The sequence below is a fragment of the Dromiciops gliroides genome, chromosome 2, assembly GCF_019393635.1.
Source record: "Dromiciops gliroides isolate mDroGli1 chromosome 2, mDroGli1.pri, whole genome shotgun sequence".
Classification (NCBI taxonomy): Eukaryota; Metazoa; Chordata; class Mammalia; order Microbiotheria; family Microbiotheriidae; genus Dromiciops; species Dromiciops gliroides.
This window is the reverse complement of record NC_057862.1, coordinates 284,597,059-284,619,405: the sequence shown is the minus strand read 5'-3', so window position 1 is coordinate 284,619,405 and position 22,347 is coordinate 284,597,059. Positions and strand designations below refer to the sequence as shown.

At 36.1% G+C, this 22,347-nt stretch overlaps 1 protein-coding gene across 1 annotated transcript in view; it reads left to right on the top strand.

Annotated features, from left to right (window-relative positions):
• Window positions 1-22,347, top strand: part of MEIKIN (meiotic kinetochore factor) — a 145,036-nt gene that overhangs the window by 84,001 nt on the left and 38,688 nt on the right. The window contains exon 14 of the mRNA XM_043980669.1: window positions 4,776-4,787. Coding sequence (XP_043836604.1) covers window positions 4,776-4,787 — 12 coding nt within the window. The remainder of the gene's footprint in view (window positions 1-4,775; window positions 4,788-22,347) is intronic.

Sequence of the window (22,347 nt, the reverse complement as noted above, 5' to 3'; positions counted from 1 at the left end):
GGATTATAAAGAAAATAGATTAAGGGTAGTGGTGGTCAGAGGTGAAACACAGTCTTAGTAAGGAGGCAAGGTAAAAAAAAAAAAAAGAGAAGAATAAATAGAAGAGAATTAGGATGAAAAAATACACATTTAAAAATATTTTTCTAATCCTTATTTAACTTATAATTGGAAAGACAAGGTATAAACACATGAAAAGTCAGTTAATTTTTTGTGTTTTACATGATTTCTCATCTATATTATATATGTATATATTGATAACCTATTGCTTAACTTCTCATTGGGTAAGGAAGGAGCAGAAGAGAATTTGCAACTCAAAATTTGGGAAAACAAAAGTTAAAAATAAATACATGGGGCAGCTAGATGGCACAGTGGATAAAGCACTGGCCCTGGATTCAGGAGTACCTGATTTCAAATCTGACCTCAGACACTTAACACTTACTAGCTGTGTGACCCTGGGCAAGTCACTTAACCCCAATTGCCTCACCAAAAACAAACAAACAAACAAATAAATAAATAAATAAATACATTGGGGCAACTAGGTGGCACAATGGATAAAGCACTAGCCTTGGATTCAGGAGGTCCTGAGTTCAAATCTGGCCTCAAATACTTGACACTTACTAGCCGTGTGACTTTGGGCAAGTCACTTAACCCTCATTGCCCTGCCAAAAAACAAAAACAAAACAAAAAAATAAATAAATATTAAAAATAAATATTAAAAATAAATGTTTAAAAAATTACATGTAATTTGGAAATATTTAATGAAATACATAAAATATATTGAATATTAAGTGTGTATATTTATATTTATGAAATATAAATATAAAAGATTATTAATCTCCTTATATCTACATGTATAACTATCTAGTTAGTTAATTGAAAATACACATTTAGTGATCATAAATATGAGTGCGAATGGGATGTACTCGCTCATAAAACAGAAGAGAATAGCAGAATGGTTTAGAAACCAGAATCCAAAATACTTGAAAGAGGAAATTGAAATAGGAAATAAAGAGTTAAAATGAGACACTGAAGCAGAATCTATTATGCATCAGCTTATGTAAAAAAGGCAGGGGTCGGAATATTGAGCTCAGATAAAACAAAGGACAAAATAGACCTGATTAAAAGAAATCATCAGGGAAATATATTTTGCTAAAAGATGGCATAGAAAATAAGTTAATATTAATGCTGAAAATATATGCACCAAATGGCATAGCATCCAGATTCTTTAAGGAAAAGTTTGATGAGTTACAGGAGGAAATATATACTATATATTTATATATAATAAAACTATATTAGTGTGGGACCTCAGACCTAGATAAATCAATACATAAAATAAACAAGAAAGAAGTAGGTGAATAGATTTTTAGAAAAGTTAGATATGGCAGACCTCTAGAGAATATTGAATGGGAATGAAGAGGAATATACTTTTTTTTCCACTATTCATTTCACCTTCCCCAAAATTGACCATGTATTAGGGCATACAAACCTTAACAAAAATGTAGGAAAAACAAATATTAATGCTTATTTTTGTGACTATATCCATTCTATCCACTGTCCCACCTAGATTCCCCAAGAATTACTTTATAGAGCTAGAAAAAATAAGATTCATCTGGAAGAACAAAAAAATCAAGAATATAATGAAAAAAATATGAAAGAAACTGCTCTAGAAGAACCAGATTTCAAACTATACAAAGCTATAATAATCAAAACAGTGTGATACTGGATGAGAAAGAGTGGTTGATCAATGAATGGAACAGATTAGGTACACAACATATAGCAGCAAATGAACACAGTAATTTAATATTTGACAAATCCCCAAATTTCAGCTATTAGGGCAAAAATTCACACCTTGAAAATTACTGGGAAACTAGAAAGTAGGCAGAAATCAGGCATAGACCAACATTTCAAACTAAATACCAAGAAAAGCTTAAAATAGACAGGTGATTTAGACATAAAGAGTGATAGCATAAGCAAATTAGGAAGACATGAAAGAAATTATCTGCCAGATATGTGAAGAGGGAAATATTTCATAACCAAAAATAGAAAGGTTCATGGGAGATAAAATGGATAATTTTGGTTATGTAAAAAGGATTTTACACAAACAAAATCAATGAAGCAAAATTAGAAGAAAAGCAGGAAACTGGAAGGGGGGATTTTGTAGCTTTTATCTCTAAGAAAGATTTAATTTCTCAAATATATAGTGAACTGACCAAAATTCATAAGAATAAGAGCCATTACCCAGTTGATAAATTATCAAGAGATAAGAACAGTCAGTTTTCAGAGGAAGAAATAAAAGCTATCAATAATCATATTAAAATATTCTAAATAATTAGAGAAATGCAAATTAAAACAACTCTGAGTTACCACCTCATACTCATCAATTGGTCAACATGATAGAAAAGGAAAATGACAAATGCTGGATATGGGTAAATAGGTATACCATTGCACTATTAGAAGAGCTATAAACTAGTCCATCCGTTCTGGAGAACAGTTTGGAACTATAACCAAAAAGCTATAAAACGCTTCATAACCTTTGACTCAGCAATATTGCTACTAGGTCTATAGCCCAAAGACATCAAAGAAAAAGGAAAAGAATCCATATGTACAAAAATATTTGTAGCAGCTCTTTTTGTATTGGCAAAGTATTAGAAACTTAGGGGCTTCCCATCAATTAGGAAATAGCTGAACAAGTTATAGTAAATAAATGTGATCGAATACTATTGTGCTTTAATAAATGATGAAGGGGGTGGTTTGGGGAAAACCTAGAAAGACCTGTATGAACTGATGCAAGATGAAGTGAGAAGAATTAGAATAATAACTAGCAATAGCAATATTTTAAGTTAAGTTAAAAACATTTAACAATAGGACAGCTTCAAAACAATTGAAGCAAAACTAGTCAAAGGGACAAATTATGTACTTAAAAGATTAAGGGGACAAAAAAATCTTTAAAATAATACTACAGAGGCATAGCCAAGATGGTAAAGGAAAGACAATAACATGCCTGAAATCTTCCCAAGACCCCTCCCAATACCTTCAAATAATGCTATAAGACAATTCCTGGAGCAGCAGAACCCACAAAAGAAAAGGGTGAAATACTTTTTCAGGCAAAGACAACTTAGAAGGTTGGTAGGAAAGGTCTGTTGTACTGGGGTGAGAGTGGGGTGCAGTGCAGTGCAGTACAGGCTATGCCAGCACAGCCCCAGCCCCAGAAAACAAGCGGCAGGCCTCAGGAGCCTCTGAATCAGCAGCAGCAACTGCTTTTGGAACTCTTAGCCCACAGTCAGTAAGGGGTCAGTTGACCAGAAGAAGTTTACAGGGGTCTGTTTGCTAGCACCAATACTTGGATTCAGGTCACAGTCTTAGGTGGCAGTCCCAGGCCAGGGAGGAGCACAATCCCACCAGAGCTTACAGCCACAGTGGAGGGGGCCTCTATTTATAGTTCCAGGGCAGAAAATCAGGCCTCTGGTTGCTTGCAGACCAGAGCACAGACCAGGAGAGTAGTAATCATACCTCTCCTTAAATTATACCACCTTGGAAGAATGAAAAATTTACAAATTCCTAGAAGTAACTCTGAAAACCACTGCACAAAACCCCTGAAGCTTGGGAGAGCGTGCCCTCCACCCTGGAAGGAGTGCCCCAACTTTAACAGAGTTAAAATTCAAGAAACAGGCTGGGAAAATGAGCAAACAGAAAAAAATTCTGACCATAGAAAGTTTCTGTGGTGACAAGGAAAATCAAAATATACCCTTAGGAGAAGATAACAAAGTCAAAGTCCCTATATCCAAAGCTTCAAAGAAAAATATTAATTGGTCTGAGGCCATAGAAGCACTCAAAAAGGAATTTGAAAATAAAGTAGGAGAGGTAGAGGAAAAAATAGAAAGAGAAATGAGAGTAATGAAAGAAAATTGGGTTGGGGGGAATCAACAGCTTGGTAAAGGAGACACAAAAAAATACTGAAGAAAATAAAACCTTTAAAAATAGACTAGACCAAATGGTAAAAGAGGTACAAAAAGCCAATGAGGAAAAGAAATACCTTGAAAAGCCAAATTACCCAAATGGAAAAGGAGGTACAAAAGCTCTCTGAAGAAAATAATTACTTAAGAATTAGGACTGAGCAAGTAGAAGCTAATGAATTTATGAGAAATTAAGACGCAATAAAGCAAAACCAAAAGAATGAAAAAATAGAGGACAATGTGAAATATCTCCTTGGAAAAACAGCTGACCTGGAAAATAGATCTAGGAGAGATAATTTTAAAATTACTGTTCTACCTGAAAGCCAGGATCAAAAAAAGAGCCTAGACATCATCTTCCAAGAAAGTGTAAGGAAAAACTGCCCTGATAGTCTAGAATCAGAAAGTAAAATAGAAATTGAAAGAATCCACCAAGTACTTCCTGAAAGATATCCCAAAATGAAAACTCCCAGGAATACTATAGCCAAATTCCAGAGCTCCCAGGTCAAGGAGAAAATATTGCAAGCAGCCAAAAAGAAACAATTCAAGTATTGTGGAGCCACAGTCAGGATAACAGAAGATCTAGCAACTTCTACATTAAAGGATCAGAGGGCTTGGAATATGAAATTTCAGAGGGCAAAGGAACTGGCATTACAACCAAGAATCACCTACCCAGCAAAACAGTATGTAATCCTTCAAGGGAAAAATGGAAGAGTGGACTTTCAGGCATTCTTGATGAAAAGGCCTGAGCTGAATAGAAAATTTAACTTTGAAATACAAGACTACAGAAGCATAAGAAGGTAAACAGACAAAAGAAATCATAAGGAATATTAAAAGGTTAAACTGTTTATATTTCTATATGGAAAGATGACACTTTAAACTCATAAAAACTTTCTCATTATTAGGGTAGCTGGATGGAATATATTTAGACAGAGGACACAGGTTTGAGTTGAATATGAAGGGATATCTTTAAAAAATAAAATTAAGGGTGAAAGAGGAATGCACTGGGAGAAATGGAAAGGGAGAGGTGGAAAGGAGTAAAGTATCTCACATAAAAGTATCAAGTAAAAGCTTATACAGTGGAGGAGAAGATGGGGGAGGTGCTGTGGAGTGAGTGAACCTTACTCTCATCAGAATTGGCTCAAAGAAGGAATAATATACATACTCAATTGGGTATAGAAATCTGTCTTACCCTGCAGGAAAGTAGGAGGGGAAAGGGATAAGGGGAGGTATGATAGAAAAGAGGGCAGGTTGGGGGAGGGGCAGTCAGAAGCAAAACACTTTTGAGGAGGGACAGAGTGAAAGGAGATAGAGAATAGAGTAAATGTCATGGGGAGGAAATAGGATGGAGAGAAATACAGTTAGCAATAGTAACTGAACATTTTTTGAAGCAAGTTTTTCTGATAAAGGCCTCATTTATCAAACATATAGAGAACTGAGTCAAATTTATTAAAATAAGAGCCATTCCCCAATTGATAAATAATCAAAAGATATGAACAGTTTTCAGATGAAATAATCAAAGCTATCTATCATCATGAAAAAAATGCTCTAACTCACTATTGATTAGAAAGATGCATGTCAAAACAATTCTGGGGTACTACCCCACACCTATTGGACTGGAATAATAGGACAGCAGAGGAAAATGACAAATGTATGGGATGTGGAGAAAATGAGACATTATGCACTGTTGGTGGAGTTGTAAATTGATTCAAACATTCTGTATTTTTTTTTTGGTGAGGCAATAAGGGTTAAGTGGCTTGCCCAGGGTAACACAGCTAGTAAGTGTCAAGTGTCTGAGGCTGGATTTGAACTCAGGTACTCCTGAATTCAGGGCTGGTGCTTTATCCACTGTGCCATCTAGCTGTCCCCAATTCAAAATATTCTATAGAAAAATTTGGAACTATGGCCAAAAGGCTATTAAACCATGCATACTCTTTGACCTAGTAATACCACTAATCTGTCAGTATCCAAAAAGAGATAAAAACCAAAAAGTTAAAGGACCTATATGCACAAAAAATATTTATAGCAGCTCTTTTCTGGTGCAAAGAGTTTGAAATTGAGGGGGTGCCCATCAATTGGGGAATGGCTGAATAAATTATGGGATGTGATTATGATGGAACACTATTGTTCTATAAGAAATGATGAGCAGGGAGGGCAGCTAGGTGGCACAGTTGGATAAAGCACCGGCCCGGGATTCAGGAGGACCTGAGTTCAAATCTGGACTCAGACACTTGACACTTACTAGCTGTGTGACCCTGGGCAAGTGACTTAACCCTCACTACCCTGAAAAAAAACCAAATAAAACAAAACAAAACAAGAAATGATGAGCAGGATGCTCTCAGACAAACCTGGAAAGACTTACATGAGCTGATGCAGAGTGAAATGTACAAAGTAACAGCAGATGATCATCTGTGAATGACTTTGCTATTCTCAACAATATAATGATCCAAGACAACTCTGAAGGACTTATAATGAAAAATGTGATCCATTTCCAGAGAAAGAATTGCTGGTGTCTGAATACAGATTGAAGCATATTTTTTTAGTTTATTTTTCTTGAGTTTTTTTGTCTGTTTTCTTTCACAACCTGACTAATATGGAAATATTTCTCATGACAACACATGATTAACTTGCCTTCTTAAGGACGGGAAGGAAGAGAATTTGGAGCAGTTTTAAAATGGATGTTAAAAAATTTTACATGTAATTGGGGAAAAATAAAATTCTAAATAAATGAAAAAATAATACTATAGAAACAAGTAAAAGAAAACACAAACAGCCTTTATAACTTTGCAAATAGACTAAATCCATTTTTTTAAAAAAAGGAAAGGCAGCAAGAAATTATAAACTACTTACTATGCCCCAGACACTTGACACTTACTAGCTGTGTGACCTTAGGCAAGTCACTTAACCCTCACTGCCCCGCAAAAAATAAATTAAAATAAAATAAAATAAAGGCCTTCCTTGTCCAAAAAGAGCTTACATTCTAAAAAGAGAAGACAGTACCCAAAAGGGAGTTGAAAAGCTTTGGAAGAGAAAGTCTAGAAAATCAAGAGGACAGCTAGCAGAGGAATGAAGATTTGCCTGTTTCGGCCCATCTCCAAAATGGAGACATCTGGAGGAAAACACAAATGGGAAAAGGAGGACAGTATCTTTTTAACTAGATTTTTTTCTTTTTTGGGGGGGGGGTAGGGCAATGAGGGTTAAGTGACTTGCCCAGGGTCACAGAGCTAGTAAGTGTCAATTATCTGAGGTCAAATTTGAACTCAGGTCATCCTGAATCCAGGGCTGGTGCTTTATCCACTGTGCCACCTAGCTGTCCCCAGGAGGACAGTATCTTGAAGGAAGAGGGACATGGGGCAAATGAATGTTCCAGGTTGACAAAGCCCCATATGCTGAGAGAAGTTCCTAAGTGTGACTACAGCTGAAGCCTTGTATTAAAGTCTGGAAAATCATCCAGGAGGAACATAATAAAAAAGTCTCACAGTCTATTTGAAAGAAACACTTCTAAAAAGCAAACAAACAGGATCAAAATTAGAAACTGAATCCAAAAAAGTAAGAAATGGTATCAGACAAAACAAAAATTTTAAAATTCAGTGTTGATAGAGATAAAAAAGACAATGTTATATTAAAGAGAACCACAGTTAACAGATTAAACATATTTGTACCAAAAGACATAGCATTTAAATTCATAGAGGAAAAAAATAGTTGAATTGCAAAAAGACTTAGGAAAAAAAATTTATAGCTGAGGATTTTATGTTTCCTTTTCAGAATTAGAGAAATCTAACAGAAAGAGATATAGAACTAAACAAACTGTTGGAGAATTTAGAGCTAAAGAGATGTTATGCTATCTTCTAAAAGGAAAAATTAAAGAATAAACAATTCTAAGCACCACATAGCACCTTTGCAAAAATAGATCATGTACTATGGCAAAGAGAAATTACAAATATAAAAAAGAAACAATAAGCCCTTTACAGATCAAAATTCAATAGAAATAGTAAAACATAAAAATCACAAGCAAAACATGCAGACCTAAATAGAGATTTAATGGTAGGTCAAAGAACAAATCAGATTATCAATTGAGAACTTTGTAAAAGATAGTTTTTTTGATAAGACAATATGCCAAAATCTCTGGGATGTAGCGAAGCAATTCTCAGTGAAAAATGTATATTGCTTAAAAACATACATTAACAAAGTGTTGGGGGACGTATTAAAAAGAAATGCGAATTTGTAATTTGCAATTAAAAAAATTAGAAACCCAACATATAATCCCAAAATAAGCAAAAGAAAAAAGAAAACAATTACAATTGGTGAAGAACTAGTTAATTTAGAAACTATAAAGAATGTTGAACTAGTAAACAAAACTAAAAGCTGGTTCTTTGAAAGGATAAAAAATAATAGATAAACCTTTAGCCAGCTAAAAGAGGGGGAGAAAATCAAGTTAACAAAATAAAAATTTAAAAATAAACACGGTGAAATCACAACATACAGAAAAGAAATAAAATAAATTTTAAAAACTGATTATACATGGTAATATGAAAAAATATTTGATGATTCAAAAGAAAAATCTCTTCTCTAACACTGCTACCTCCTTGGGATAGGCCCTCATTACCTCATGCCTTGATTACTGCAGTATCCAGCTGATGGGTCTTTTGGCCAACTCCAATCCATCATCCATTAAGCTAATATTAAGTTCAAAAATTAAGGTAAATTGAGACCTGAACATTATCAATTTATTAGTTAGGCTGGCAGTAACCCATAAATTGGGTCAATGGCCTTTTTCAGTGACTAAAGATCCCTAGGTAGGGCTTACCAGCCTTAATATAGTTTGGGGAATACAGAATTGGATAGGTGAGGGGGACAATATGATTAGTTATGACATAGACAGCATTGTGGAGCTGGGGATATGATTGGTTATTTCAAAGAAAGCAGGCTAGCATACACATGTGGGGCTAATGACTACCTCTCTCTGACAATTAAGGAATGTTAATTAGTTTATGGGATCCATCAGCATCTTGCAGAACTTGTTTGTAGGACTGAATAAGCAGACTCTGGCACCTACAAGGGTCTGTTAAAGAGATAAGACTCTGGGGGTGGGGTGAGGTGGGGCAGCTAGGTGGCACAGTGGATAAAGCACCGGTCTTGGATTCAGAAGGACCTGAGTTCAAATCCAGAATCAGACACTTGACACATATTAGCTGTGTGGTCCTGGGCAAGTCACTTAACACTCATTGCCCCACAGAAAGAGAGAGAGAGAGAGAGAGAGAGAGGACCCTCAAGCCAAAGCAAGGTTGAACAATATATATGATAACAAGTTAACTCATAACTTTAAACTAACTCAGAGGAAAAGCTGACTCAATTATAAAATTAGTACAGCATAAAATCAGTTAAACTCATGTAGTTGAAATGAGAGGCAATACTAATGTTGATATTTTCACCAATAAATTGCTCTCCCCAAAGCATAGATCTCATGATATCACATCCCTACTCAATAAAATCCAGTGGCTTCCTATTGCCTCCAGGATCAAATTCAAAATATTCTGTTTGACATTCAAAGCCTCTCATAACCTAGCCTTCTCCTACCTTTCCAGTCTTCTTATACTTTACTTATACATGTACTCTTCGATCCAGTGACACTGACCTTCTAGCTATTCCCTATAAAAGACATTGCAATCTCAGCTCTTACCATTTTCTCTGGCTATTCCCCAGGCTAGGAATGTTCCTCCCCTGCTTTGAGTACTGGCATCCCTAATTTCCGTTGAGTACCAGTTAGAATCCCATTTTCTATAGGGAGCCTTCCCCAACTCCTCTCAATTCTAATGTCTTCCCTCTTATTTCCTATTTATCCTGTGTATAACTTGTTTAGTGTGTGTGTGTATATTTGTTTGCATGTTTTTCATACCACTACCACCACCATTAGATTGTAAGCTCCTTGAGGGCAGACATTGTCTCTCGCCCATTTTTTTTATCCCCATCACTTAAAACAGTGCTTAGAACATAGTAGGCACTTAATAACTTTTTATTGATTAATTAAAATGAACAGAATGACATATAGAGATATTAATTCAGTTTCAGAAAAGGAAAATTAACTACTTATAAAAGGAGCTATCAGCAACAACAACAAAACATTCTCTTGTTCAGATAGACGTATTGGAGAATTGTATCAAAAATTTAAAGAACAATTAATACTTATACAAGTCAGATTTTTCTCAAAAATTGAGAAAGCACTATGCAAAACTCCTTTTGTGAGATCAATGTAGTCATAATATCTACAACAGAAGGATAAATCAAAGAAAAAGAACTAGAGATCATCCTATTAATATTGATTCAAAAATGTTAAATAAAATCTTGAGGAAAAGATTATAATAATTTATCAAAAATAATTTACTAGGATTAGGTTGGGTTTGTGCCATGGAAGCATAGATAATTCAACATTAGGAAAACAATTAATGTAATTAATAAGTGGAAGTATTATGAGGATGAAGTCCAACCACTCTTATTTGCCCCTCCTCTTATTACTGACTCATTGCCCAGATAAGCAATCTAGCATAATTTTTTTTCTAGAATACTGTTGCAAGTGAAATTCAACAAAGGTAAGTGGAGACACACTGCTCTGAGAAAGATAATTTATTAACAGTGATGCATATAATGTAATAAAATGGGTTAAATGACTGCCTCAGGCCAAAAGACAAAAGACCTGAAGATGCAACTCATTTTTATAAGCATAGAACAAAGAACAGAACAGAACAGGGGTGGGGGTGGGGCAAATCATACAACTGACCCCCATAGTGGGGCTGAAGTATCACGATTGGTTACATTAAGGGAATGGAATTACACACACATGTGGGACTCAAACCACCCTTCTCTGAGTGCATTATGGATTTATGGGACATAGCTACATCCCAATTCTGGACCTAGGATAGTAGACTAGCTGGTGCCTAGAAAGGAGGTAAGACCACCTTTAATTGGGCCTATGATGGGTCCAGGTCAGCTTGCATGCCATCAAAGATAGCAAACAGATATGGAGTTTCTCAGGAGCTGAAGTTACAAGGGACAACAAATTTCCTTGGCACAAAGTGATTTGTAGATGGTGCTGAAATAACAATTCCCTTAGAATTAGAATGTTTTTTGAGAGTATTGAATCTTTAAACATAGCTTAGAGTTTTCCTTTAATTAATAGTTGTGAGAAAACTTAAATCTTTGCATCTAACTTCAGAGAGGGAAGCTGAACATTTTTAACTTATGAGCTTCTATACTCAGAGAAAGAGAAAAAGGATCAGGTTGCTATATGAAATATAGAATAAAATTATACAATGAAATCAAATATTAAATATTAAATCAATGCTTTCTTTCAAAAAATAAAAGTGTGGGAAAAGTGCTATGGTTTAGCCAAATCAATATAATTTTTCATTATTTTCGATTGTTTCTAAAGATTTTTTCTTAGAATTCAAAGGGACAGAAACCAATGCTGCTTTCAAAAATCTAACACAAGTAATTTTGGAGCTGCAGTTTCTAATATACTGAAATAATAGACAAAATTTCACAGTCAAATTAAGCAAAAGTTCAGAGTTTTGGTAAGTCTCTGAACAATAGTGACTTAAAATGTCATTGTGCCCTAAGGAATAATTTTCTAAACCATTAAATTTTTGATAACTTTGACCATTACTAATGCCATCAAGTCATGAAGAAGGAATTGCTCTTAAGTTGATCAATCAAGGGTTCTATGTTCTTGTCCGGTCATCCCAAGACCATCCTCTGAAAGAACAGAGTTCCTCCCAGAACTTTCATATAGTTTCCTCATTTGTTTGGATACAGGAAATTGTTTTCCTGAAAGTTTGATTACATACTCAAAGTTATTCTGGTATAACTAAGGACCTTAGATCAAAAATGACATTTATTTCTTTGCATTTCTGATATAGGATAGGGGTGCTTTTGTGTTCTTTCACAAAAGATCTGTAATTCTCTTTATCATTTGTTAAATATGAGCTCTACCCATCTCTTCTCTCAGGTTTATTTCCCCCTTACTTTCCTTCTCCCAACTACTTCCATTAAGTTCACACTAGCAAATGCTCATGATTAACCTTGTTTATTAAGGCAAAGCAAACACTTAAAACAAAGACAGGCAAACAGATTTTCTTTATGCCCAGAGAAAATGTCTTCAGGTTCCCATGAAGGAAGCAACTCAGCTTCTGTCCTAACACTTTTCCAACCTGATATGCTCAATAAGACTTGCTTCCAGAATCTTATCCCCTTTTTCTGTGGTGGTATCTTCTGATTATATTTCTGCTCTCCCAATACCAAGTCATATCTTATAGCTTCCATTTCTTTAGTTCTGTTATCTTCTCATGACTTTGGTTTCCTTCAAATCCGTATTCTAGATTCAGTGAACTGACTTTTCTTTTTTTTTCAATATTTAGAATTTTATTTTCCCAAATTTTATGTAAAATATAAATTTTTACATCAATTTCTTAAAACCCTGTGTTCCAAATTCTCTTCCTCCTTCCCCCCCTCCCCTGAAAGAACTCAAGCAATTCAACACAAGCTATACTTGAGTAGTCATGCAAAATATTTCCACATTAGCCAGGTTGTAAAAGAAAACAGACAAAAACAAAACTTCAGATAAAGGAACTAACAAAAAATTAGGCTTCAATTTGTATTCAAATATCATAATTTCTCTCTCTGTAGATGGAATGCATTTTTCATAAGACCTTCAGAGTTGTCTTGGATCACTGCATTGCTGAAAATAACCAAGTCATTCACAGCAGATCATCTTAAAATATTGCTGTTATTTTGTATACAGTACATTTCACTTTGCTTCAGCTCATGTAGGTCTTTCCAGGTTTTTCTGATAGCATCCTGCTCATCTTTTTTTAATAGTCAATTACATTTATATAGTACTTTAAAGAGAGATTTCCTTACAATAAACCCATGAGATTGATTATTGCAAAAAACAGAAATAGATAAAATTTATATGGTAACTTATACCTGACAAAGAATTTTCTTCACAATAGCCCAGAAACATAAGTATTATGTTTTGTCATCCTCATCATCAATCAGTGCTCATCATCAATCAATCCTCAACAATCAATTCTCATCTTCATCCAATGATCATCAATCCATCAATCAGTCATCATCATCATCATATTACTCTTGCCTCTGCTTCAAAATTTTTTCAGTTACTATTGTTAACTGTTTCCTTCCATCCTATTCCCTCCCCATGATATTTACTCTATTTTCTATCTTCTTTCACCCCATCCCTCCTCAAAAGTGTTTTTCTTCTGACTGCCCCCTCCCCAACTCTGCCCCCTCTTCTTTCACCTCTCCCTCCTTATTCCCTTCCCCTCCTACTTTACTACAGGGTTAGATATATTACTCCACCTAATTGAGCGTGTGTGTTGTTCCCTCCTTGAGCCAACTTTGATGAGAGTAAGGTCTTTGAGCCAATTCTGATGAGTGTAAGGCTCATTCATTCCCCATTCCTCCCCCATCTCTCTCTCCACTCCATAAGCCCTTTCTTGCTTCATGTGAGATTTCACACCATTTTATCTCTCCCCTAGTGCAATCCTCTCACCCCTCAATTTTACACGAAAGATATCATCATGGGGCAGCTAAGTGACACAGTAGACAAAGTACCCACCCTGGACCCAAGAGGACATAAACACAAATCTGGCCTCAGACACAAGACACTCACCAACTCTGTGACCCCAGGCATGCCACCTCACCCTGACCACCTCACAAAAAAACATAAATAAAAAATAAATGCTGTACAGATATCATCTCTTCATAATCAATTCCTGCCTGTTCCCTCTGTCTAAATTTATTCCTATCATCTGCCCTAATACTGAGAAAGTTCTTATGAGTTAGACATATCATCTTCAACTGTAGAAATGTAAACAGTTTGGCCAAGATGGCGGAGAGGAAACAGCAAGCTGCCTGAGCTCTCCTTCTGTTCCCTGAAAAAGAACATTAAATAAACCTCTGGATGGATTCTGAAACTACAGAACCTGCAAAGAGACAGAGAGACACAGTCTTCCAACTAGAGATAATTTAGAAGACTTCAGGAAAAGGTCGGTCTGACTCAGGCAAAAGGGAGGCCCAGCGCAGGGTAGCAGCCCAGCGCCGAGGGGGTCGGGGCAAGTCAGCAGGAGCTGCGGGCCACAGCTGAACAACTGAGGCCCTTGGAAACTGGCTCAAAAAATCTGGTGGCCAAGAAGGACAGTGGAAAAACCTACCTGCACCAGCCGAGAGGTCAAGTTGCCAGCGGTAGGGCCACGAACAGGATAGGCGCGACCAGGCACACAGACACAGCGTGCTTAGACAGGAAGTGCAGGGAGGTGAACTGCACACACTATAAAGGCCTCAGAGTAAAAAGCCAGTCACACAGCACCTATACCCCTGCACAAGAAGCCCAAAACAGGGACCCTGGTGCCCCCAGAGCAGACCTCAACTTAAAAAAAAAATAAGCTGCAATAATGAGTAAGAAGCAAAAAAGAGCCCTCTCCATCGAGAGCTTCTGTATCAATAGGGAAGAAGCCAACGCAAACTCAGATAATGACAATACCCTCAAATTGCCTAAATGTGAAGCCTCCCGAGGGAAGGTGAATTGGTCTCAAGAACAAAAAGCCTTCCTAGAAGAGCTCAAAAAGGATTCAACAATCAATTGAGAGAGGTAGAAAAAAAAAATGAGGAGAGAAATGAAAGCAAAACAAGAAAACTATGAAAAAAGAATCAGCAGCTTGGAAAAGGAAGCACAAAGATTGACTGCAGAAAACAATTCCTTAAAAAATTCATCTGGCCAAACGGGAAAAAAAAGTGCATAATTTCACTGAAGAAAACAATGCCTTAAAAAAATCATTTGGCCAAATGGAAAAAAAGGTGCATAATCTCACTGAAGAAAACAATGCCTTAAAAATTAAAATTGGACAGTTGGAAGATAAGGAATTCATGAGACACCAGGAATCAGTCAAGCAGAATCAAAAGAATGAAAAAATAGAAGAAAATGTGAAATACCTCATTGGAAAGACAACTGATCTGGAAAACGGATCCAGGAGAGACAATTTGAGAATCATTGGATTGCCTGAAAGCCATGACCAGAAAAAGAATCTAGACACCATATTCCAGAAAATTATTAAGGAGAACTGCCCTGATATCATAGAATCAGAGGATAAAATCATCATTGAAAGAATCCACCAATCACCTCCTGAAAGAGACCCCAAAAGGAAAACTCCAAGGAATATTGTAGCCAAATTCCAGAATTATCAGGTGAAGGAGAAAATACTCTAAGCAGCCAGAAAGAAGCAATTTAAATATCATGGAGTGACAGTCAGGATTGCTCAGGACCTGGCAGCTTCAACATTAAAGGACCGCAAGGCTTGGAATATGATATTCTGGAAGGCAAAGGAGCTTGGATTGCAGCCAAGAATCTATTACCCAGCAAAAATGTTCATTCTCTTTCAGGGGAAAAAATGGACATTTAATGACATTGGGGACTTTTGATCATTCCTGATGAAAAGACCAGAACTAAATAGAAAATTCGATCTTAACATAAAAGACTCAAGTTTAAAAAGGTAAACAGGGGGGAAAGAAAAGGTTACTCAATTAGATTAAACTGTTTATATCCCTACACGGGAAGATAATACTCATAACTCTTAAGAATTGTAAATGTATTTGGGCAGAGAGAAGGACTTTACACAGAGGGTATAAATATAAATTGTCTTTGATGTGATGATACATAGAAAACTAAGGGGTTAAAAAGGGAGTCTATGGGGAGGAGAGGAAAGGGGAAGTGGAATGGGGTGAATTATATCATATGAAGAGGTGAAAAAAAACCTATTAAAATAGAGGGAAAGAAAGGAGGGGTGAACATTGTTTCAACCCTAAAAAGGGAGGGCAGATTGGGGGAGGCAGGGGTAAGAAGTAAAACATCAGTGAGGAGAAATAGGGTGAAAGAAGGGGGGAAAAGTAAAAAGGGGGTAAATAGAATGGAGGGGAATAGACAGTCAGTAATAATAACTGTGAATGTGAATGGGATGAACTCTGCTGTAAAACGGAAGCGAATTGCAGAGTGGATTAAAAACCAGAATCCTACAATATGCTGTTTACAAGAAACACATTTGAAACAGAGAGATACACACAAAGTAAAGGTAAAGGGCTGGAGCAGAATATATTATGCTTCAGCTAAAGTAAAAAAAGCAGGAGTAGCAATCCTTATCTCAGACAAAGCAAAGGCAAAAATAGATCTCATTAAAAGAGATAAGGAAGGAAATTACATCTTGCTAAAAGGTACTATAGATAATGAAGTAATATCAATATTAAATATGTATGCGCCAAGTGATATAGCATCCAGATTCTTAGAGGAGAAGTTAAATGAGTTACAAGAGGAATTAGACAGTAATACTATACTAGTGAGGGATCTGAATCTCCCCCTCTCAGAATTAGATAAATCTAGCTGAAAAATAAATAAGAAAGAAGTGAAAGAGGTGAATAGATTACTAGAAAAGTTAGACATGATAGATGTCTGGAGAAAATTGAATGGGGATAGAAAGGAATATACCTTTTTCTCAGAAGTACATGGCACATTTTCAAAAATTGACCATGTATTAGGGCACAAAAACATCATAGTCAAATGTAGAAAGGCAGAAATAGTAAATGCATCCTTCTCAGATCATGATGCAATAAAAATGACATGTAAGAAAGAGCCAGGAAAAAGTAGAATGAAAATCAATTGGAAACTAAATAATTTCATTCTAAAGAATGAATGGGCCAAACAACAAATCATAGAAACAATCAATAACTATATCCAAGAGAATGACAATAATGAGACAACATGCCAAAATCTATGGGATGCAGCCAAAGCAGTACTTAGGGGAAAAGTTATAGCTCTAAATGCTTACATGAATAAAAAAGAGAAAGAGGAGATTAATGAATTGGGCATGCAACTTAAAAAGCTAGAAAAAGAACAAATTAGAAATCCCCAATTAGATACTAAACTAGAGATCCTGAAAATTAAAGGAGAAATTAATAAGATTGAAAGCAAAAAAACTATAGAATTAATCAATAAAACTAAGAGCTGGTTTTATGAAAAAACCAATAAAATAGATAAAATATTGGTTAATTTGATTTAAAAAAAGAAAGAAGAAAACCAAATTACCAGTATCAAAAATGAAAAGGGTGATGTTACCACCAATGAAGTGGAAATTAAATCAATAATTAGGAAATATTTTGCCCAACTGTATGCCAATAAATTTGACAATCTAAATGAGATGGATGAATATTTACAAAAATACAAACTGCCCAGGTTAACTGAAGAGGAAATAAAATCCTTAAATAAACCCATATTAGAAAAAGAAATTGAACAAGCCATTAATGAACTCCCTAAGAAAAAATCCCCAGGGCCAGATGGGTTTACGGGTGAATTTTACCAAACATTTAAGAACAATTAATTCCAATATTATACAAATTATTTGGAAAAATAGGTGAAGAAGGAGTTCTACCAAATTCATTTTATGACACAAATATGCTGGCGATACCAAAACCAGGCAAAGCAAAAACAGAGAAAGAAAATTATAGACCAATTTCCCTAAAGAATATTTATGCTAAAATCTTAAATAAGATATTAGCAAGGAGATTACAGCAAGTGATCACCAGGATAATACACTATGACCAGGTGGGATTTATACCAGGAATGCAGGGCTGGTTCAATATTAGGAAAACTATTAACATAATCAACCACATCAATAAGAAAACCAACTAAAATCATATGATTATCTCAATAGATGAAGAGAAAGCTTTTGACAAAATACAGCACCCATTCCTAATAAAAACACTAGAGAGCTTAGGAATAGGTGGAGCTTTCCTTAAAATAATAAGCAATATCTACCTAAAACCATCAGCAAGCATTATATGTAATGGAGATACGTTAGAGGCCTTCCCAATAAAATCAGGGGTGAAACAGGGATGTCCATTATCACCCCTATTATTTAATATTGCCCTAGAAATGTTAGCTTTAGCAATCAGAGAAGAGAAAGGAATTAAAGGAATTAGAATAGGCAAGGAGGAAACAAAACTATCACTCTTTGCAGATGATATGATGGTATACTTAAAGAATCCTAGAGAATCAACTCAAAAATTACTTGAAACAATTAACAACTTTAGCAAAGTAGCAGGATATAAAATAAATCCACATAAATCATCAGCATTTCTATACATGACCAACAAAGTCCAGCAACAAGAGATAGAAAGAGAAATTCCATTTAAAGTAACGGTAGATAATATAAAATACTTGGGAGTCTACTTGCCAAGACAAACCCAGGAACTCTATGAACACAACTACCAAACACTCTTCACACAAATCAAATCAGATCTAAAAAACTGGAAAGATATAAATTGCTCATGGATAGGTAGAGCTAATATAGTAAAAATGACAATACTGCCTAAATTAATTTACTTATTCAGTGCCATACCAATCAGACTACCTAAAAATTATTTTATAGAGCTAGAAAAAATAATAACAAAATTCATCTGGAAAAACAAAAAATCAAGAATATCTAGAGAAATAATGAAAAAAAAATTCACAGCAAGGTGAGTTAGCAGTACCAAACCTGGAGCTTTAGTATAAAGTAGCAGTCATCAAAACTATCTGGTACTGGCTAAAAAATAGAGTGGTAGATCAATGGAATAGGCTAGGCACAGGAAATGCAGTAGTAAATGACACTAGTAATATAGTGTTTGATAAACCCAAAGACTCCAGCTTCTGGGATAGGAACTCAGTATTTGACAAATACTGCTGGGAAAACTGGAAGATAGTATGGCAGAAATTAGGCATAGACCAACATCTTACACTTTATACTAAGATAAGGTCAAAATGGATACACAATTTAGACATAAGAGGTGATAACATAGGTAAATTAGGAGAGAAAGGAATAGTCTACCTATCAGATCTTTGGAAAGGAAAACAGTTTATGACCAAACAAGAGATGGAGTATATTATAAAATGCAAAATGGCTGATTTCGATTACATTATTTTGTTTTGTTTTTTTGGCGGGGTGATGGGGGTTAAGTGACTTGCCCACGGTCACACAGCTAGTAAGTGTCAAGTGTCTGAGACCGGATTTAAACTCAGGTATTCCTGAATCCAGGGCCAGTGTTTTATCCACTGCTCCACCTAGGTGCCCCCCAATTTTGATTACATTAAATTAAAAAATGTTTGTACAAACAGAAGCAATGCATCCAAAATTAGAAGGGAGGCAGAAAGCTGGGAAACAATTTTTGTGGCCAGTACTTCTGATAAAGGCCTCATTTCTAAAATATATAGGGAACTAAATTAAATTTATAAGAATCCAAGTCATTCCCCAATTGAGAAATGGTCAAAGGATATGAACAGGTAGTTTTCTGATGAAGAAACCAAAGCTATCTATTCCCATATGAAAAAATGCTCTAAATCTCTAATGATTAGAGAGATGCAAATTAAAACAACTCTGAGGTACCACCTGACACCTATCAGATTGGCTAAAATGACAAAAAAGGAAAATAATAAATGTTGGAGAAACTGTGGGAAAATTGGAACATTAATGCATTGTTGGTGGAGCTGTGAACTGATCCAACCATTCTGGAGAGCAATTTGGAATTATGCCCACGGGGCATATCAGCAATATCACTTTTGGGTCTTTTTCCCAAAGAAATCATGGAAAGGGGAAAGGGACCCACATGTACAAAAATATTTATAGCTGCTCTTTATGTGGTGGCAAAGAATTGGAAGTTGAGGGGATGCCCATCAATTGGGCAATGGCTGGACAAGTTGTGGTATATGAATACAATGGAATACTATTGTACTGTAAGAAACGACGAGCAGGAGGAGTTCAGAGAAACCTGGAGGGTCTTGTGTGGGCTGGTGATGAGTGAGATGAGCAGAACCAGAAGAACATTGTACACAGTATCATCAACATTGAGTGTTGATCTACTGTGATGGACTATATTCTTCTCACCAATGCAATGGCACAGAAGAGTTCCAGGGAACTCATGATAGAAGAGGATCTCCAAATCCAAGAAAAAAAAAAAAAGAACTGTGGAGTATAGATGCTGAATGAACCATGGTATTTCTTTTGTTTTTGGTGCTGTTGTTTTTTCTATTTTGAGGTTTTTCATCATTGCTCTGATTTTTCTCTTATAACATGACTAATGCAGAAATAGGATTAATGTTATTATGTGTGTGTATATATATATAACCTATATCAGATTACCTGCTGTCTAGGGGAGGGGGGAGGGAGAGGAGGGAGGGAGAAAAATCTGAAATTGGAAAGCTTGTATAAACAGAAGTTGAGAACTATCTTTACATGTAACGGGGAAAAAATAAAATACTTTATTTATTAATTTAAAAAAATAAAAGGAAAAAAATGTAAACAGTTTAACCTTTTAACATCCCTCATGATTTCTTTTTCCTGTTTACCTTTTTATGCTTCTCTAGCATCTTGTACTTGAAAGTCCAATTTTCTATTCAGTTCAGGTCTTTTCATCAAGAATACCTTAAAGTCTTCTTTTTTATTGAAGTCCCATTTTTTCCCCTAAAAGATTATAGTCAGTTTTGCTGGGTAGATGATTCTTGGTTATAATGCCAGTTCCTTTGCCCTCTGGAATATCATATTCCAAGCCCTGTGATCCTTTAATGTAGAAGCTGCTAGATCTTGTGCTATCCTGACTGTGGCTCCACAGTACTTGAATTGTTTCTTTCTGCCTGCTTGCAGTATTTCCTCCTTGACCTGAGAACTCTGGAATTTGGCTATAGTATTCCTGGAAGTTTTCCTTTTGGGATCTCTTTCAGGAGGTGATTGGTAGATTCTTTCAATTTCTATTTTACCTTCTGTTTCTAGAATATCAGGACAATTTTCCCTGACAGTCTCTTGGAAGATGATGTCTAAGCTCTTATTTTGATTATTTTCCAATTAACTCTGCTGGATCTATTTTCCAGATCAGCAGTTTTTCCAAGAAGATATTTCACATTGCCCTCTATTTTTTATTCATTTGGATTTGCTTTATTGTGTCTTGATTTCTCCTAAAGTCACTAGCTTCCATTTGTTCAATCCTAATTCTTAGGAAATTATTTTCTTCAGAGATCTTTTCCATTTGGCTTTTCAAGCTATTGACTTTTTTTTTCATGACTTTCCTGCATCACTCTCATTTTTCCCTCTACCTCTCTTACTTTATCTTCAAAGTCCTTTTTGAACATTTCTGTGTCCTGAGACCAATTCATTTTTTTCTTGGAAACTTTGGATGTAGGAGTCCTAACATTGCTATCCTCTTCTGAGGGTACACTTTGATCCTCTTTGTCACGAAAGAAACTTTCTATGGTCTGCATCTTTCTCTGTCTGCTCATTTCCCCCCTGTTTCTTGACTTTTAACTCCTTAAAGTGGGGCACTGCTTCCAGGATGCACTGTCCCAAGCTTCAGGGTGTCCAAGGTGGTACAATTTAAGGAGGAGCAGGTTCTTCATTTGCCTGGCTTGTGATCTGGTCTGTAAATAACCCCAAGCTTACTTGCTATTCAACCAGGGAATAAAATTTTGTTTGCTGTGGTTGATAGCTCTGGCAAGCTTGCACCCTTCCCTGACCTGAGCTGCAGCCACTGCTTCCTGGTTCTCAGCTGGAATAGAACAACCAAATTCTGCCTTACCTCTAGCAGAGATCCCTGTAATCTCCCTCTGGTCAACCACTCGACCCTCTCACCAGATTGTAAGCATAGCTCCAGAAGACCTGGTGTTGCAGCTGATTCAGAGACTTGGGGGTAAATTTCTCTGGCGTGGCCTGCCTGGGGCTAGATCTGTGTCAGCTCGGCCTGGGTCTGGATCTGTGTCAGCTTGGTCTGGGTCTGGGCGGCCAGCCTGAGTCTGGATCTGTGGTGGCATGACCACAGGGTTGGGCTCCACTCCCACACTGGCACAGCAGCCCCCTCCTGCTAACCTTCCAAGCCATCCTTGGCTGGAAAACAATCTCAGCCTATCCTAATGTGGGTTCTGCTGCACCAGGAATTGTCCTATGGCATTATTTGGAGTTTTTTTGAGTGATTGTGTCAGGAGCTTTGAGCTGCCTTTTCTCCACCATCTTCACTCTAGCCCCACAGTGAACTGACTCTTAAAGGTCATATGGAGTCTTGGCCTACTGTTCTACATTGTATTGTAGAGCTTCTGTTCTGATTCATTCATGAGACTTGCTTGTGCTTCATAAAGCAACTGTCTATTGTGGCCATATCTTTTGCAATTAATTTAACAGCACCTCATTGCTGGCAATGAGGCAAAATTAAAAAAAAACATAGAGAAACATCCTTCAAATCACTACATGACTTGGTTCAAAGGGCCATTTGCATTGGGGTATCTTCATTGGTGGAGATTGATTTCTTGGTGCTGCATGTTTAT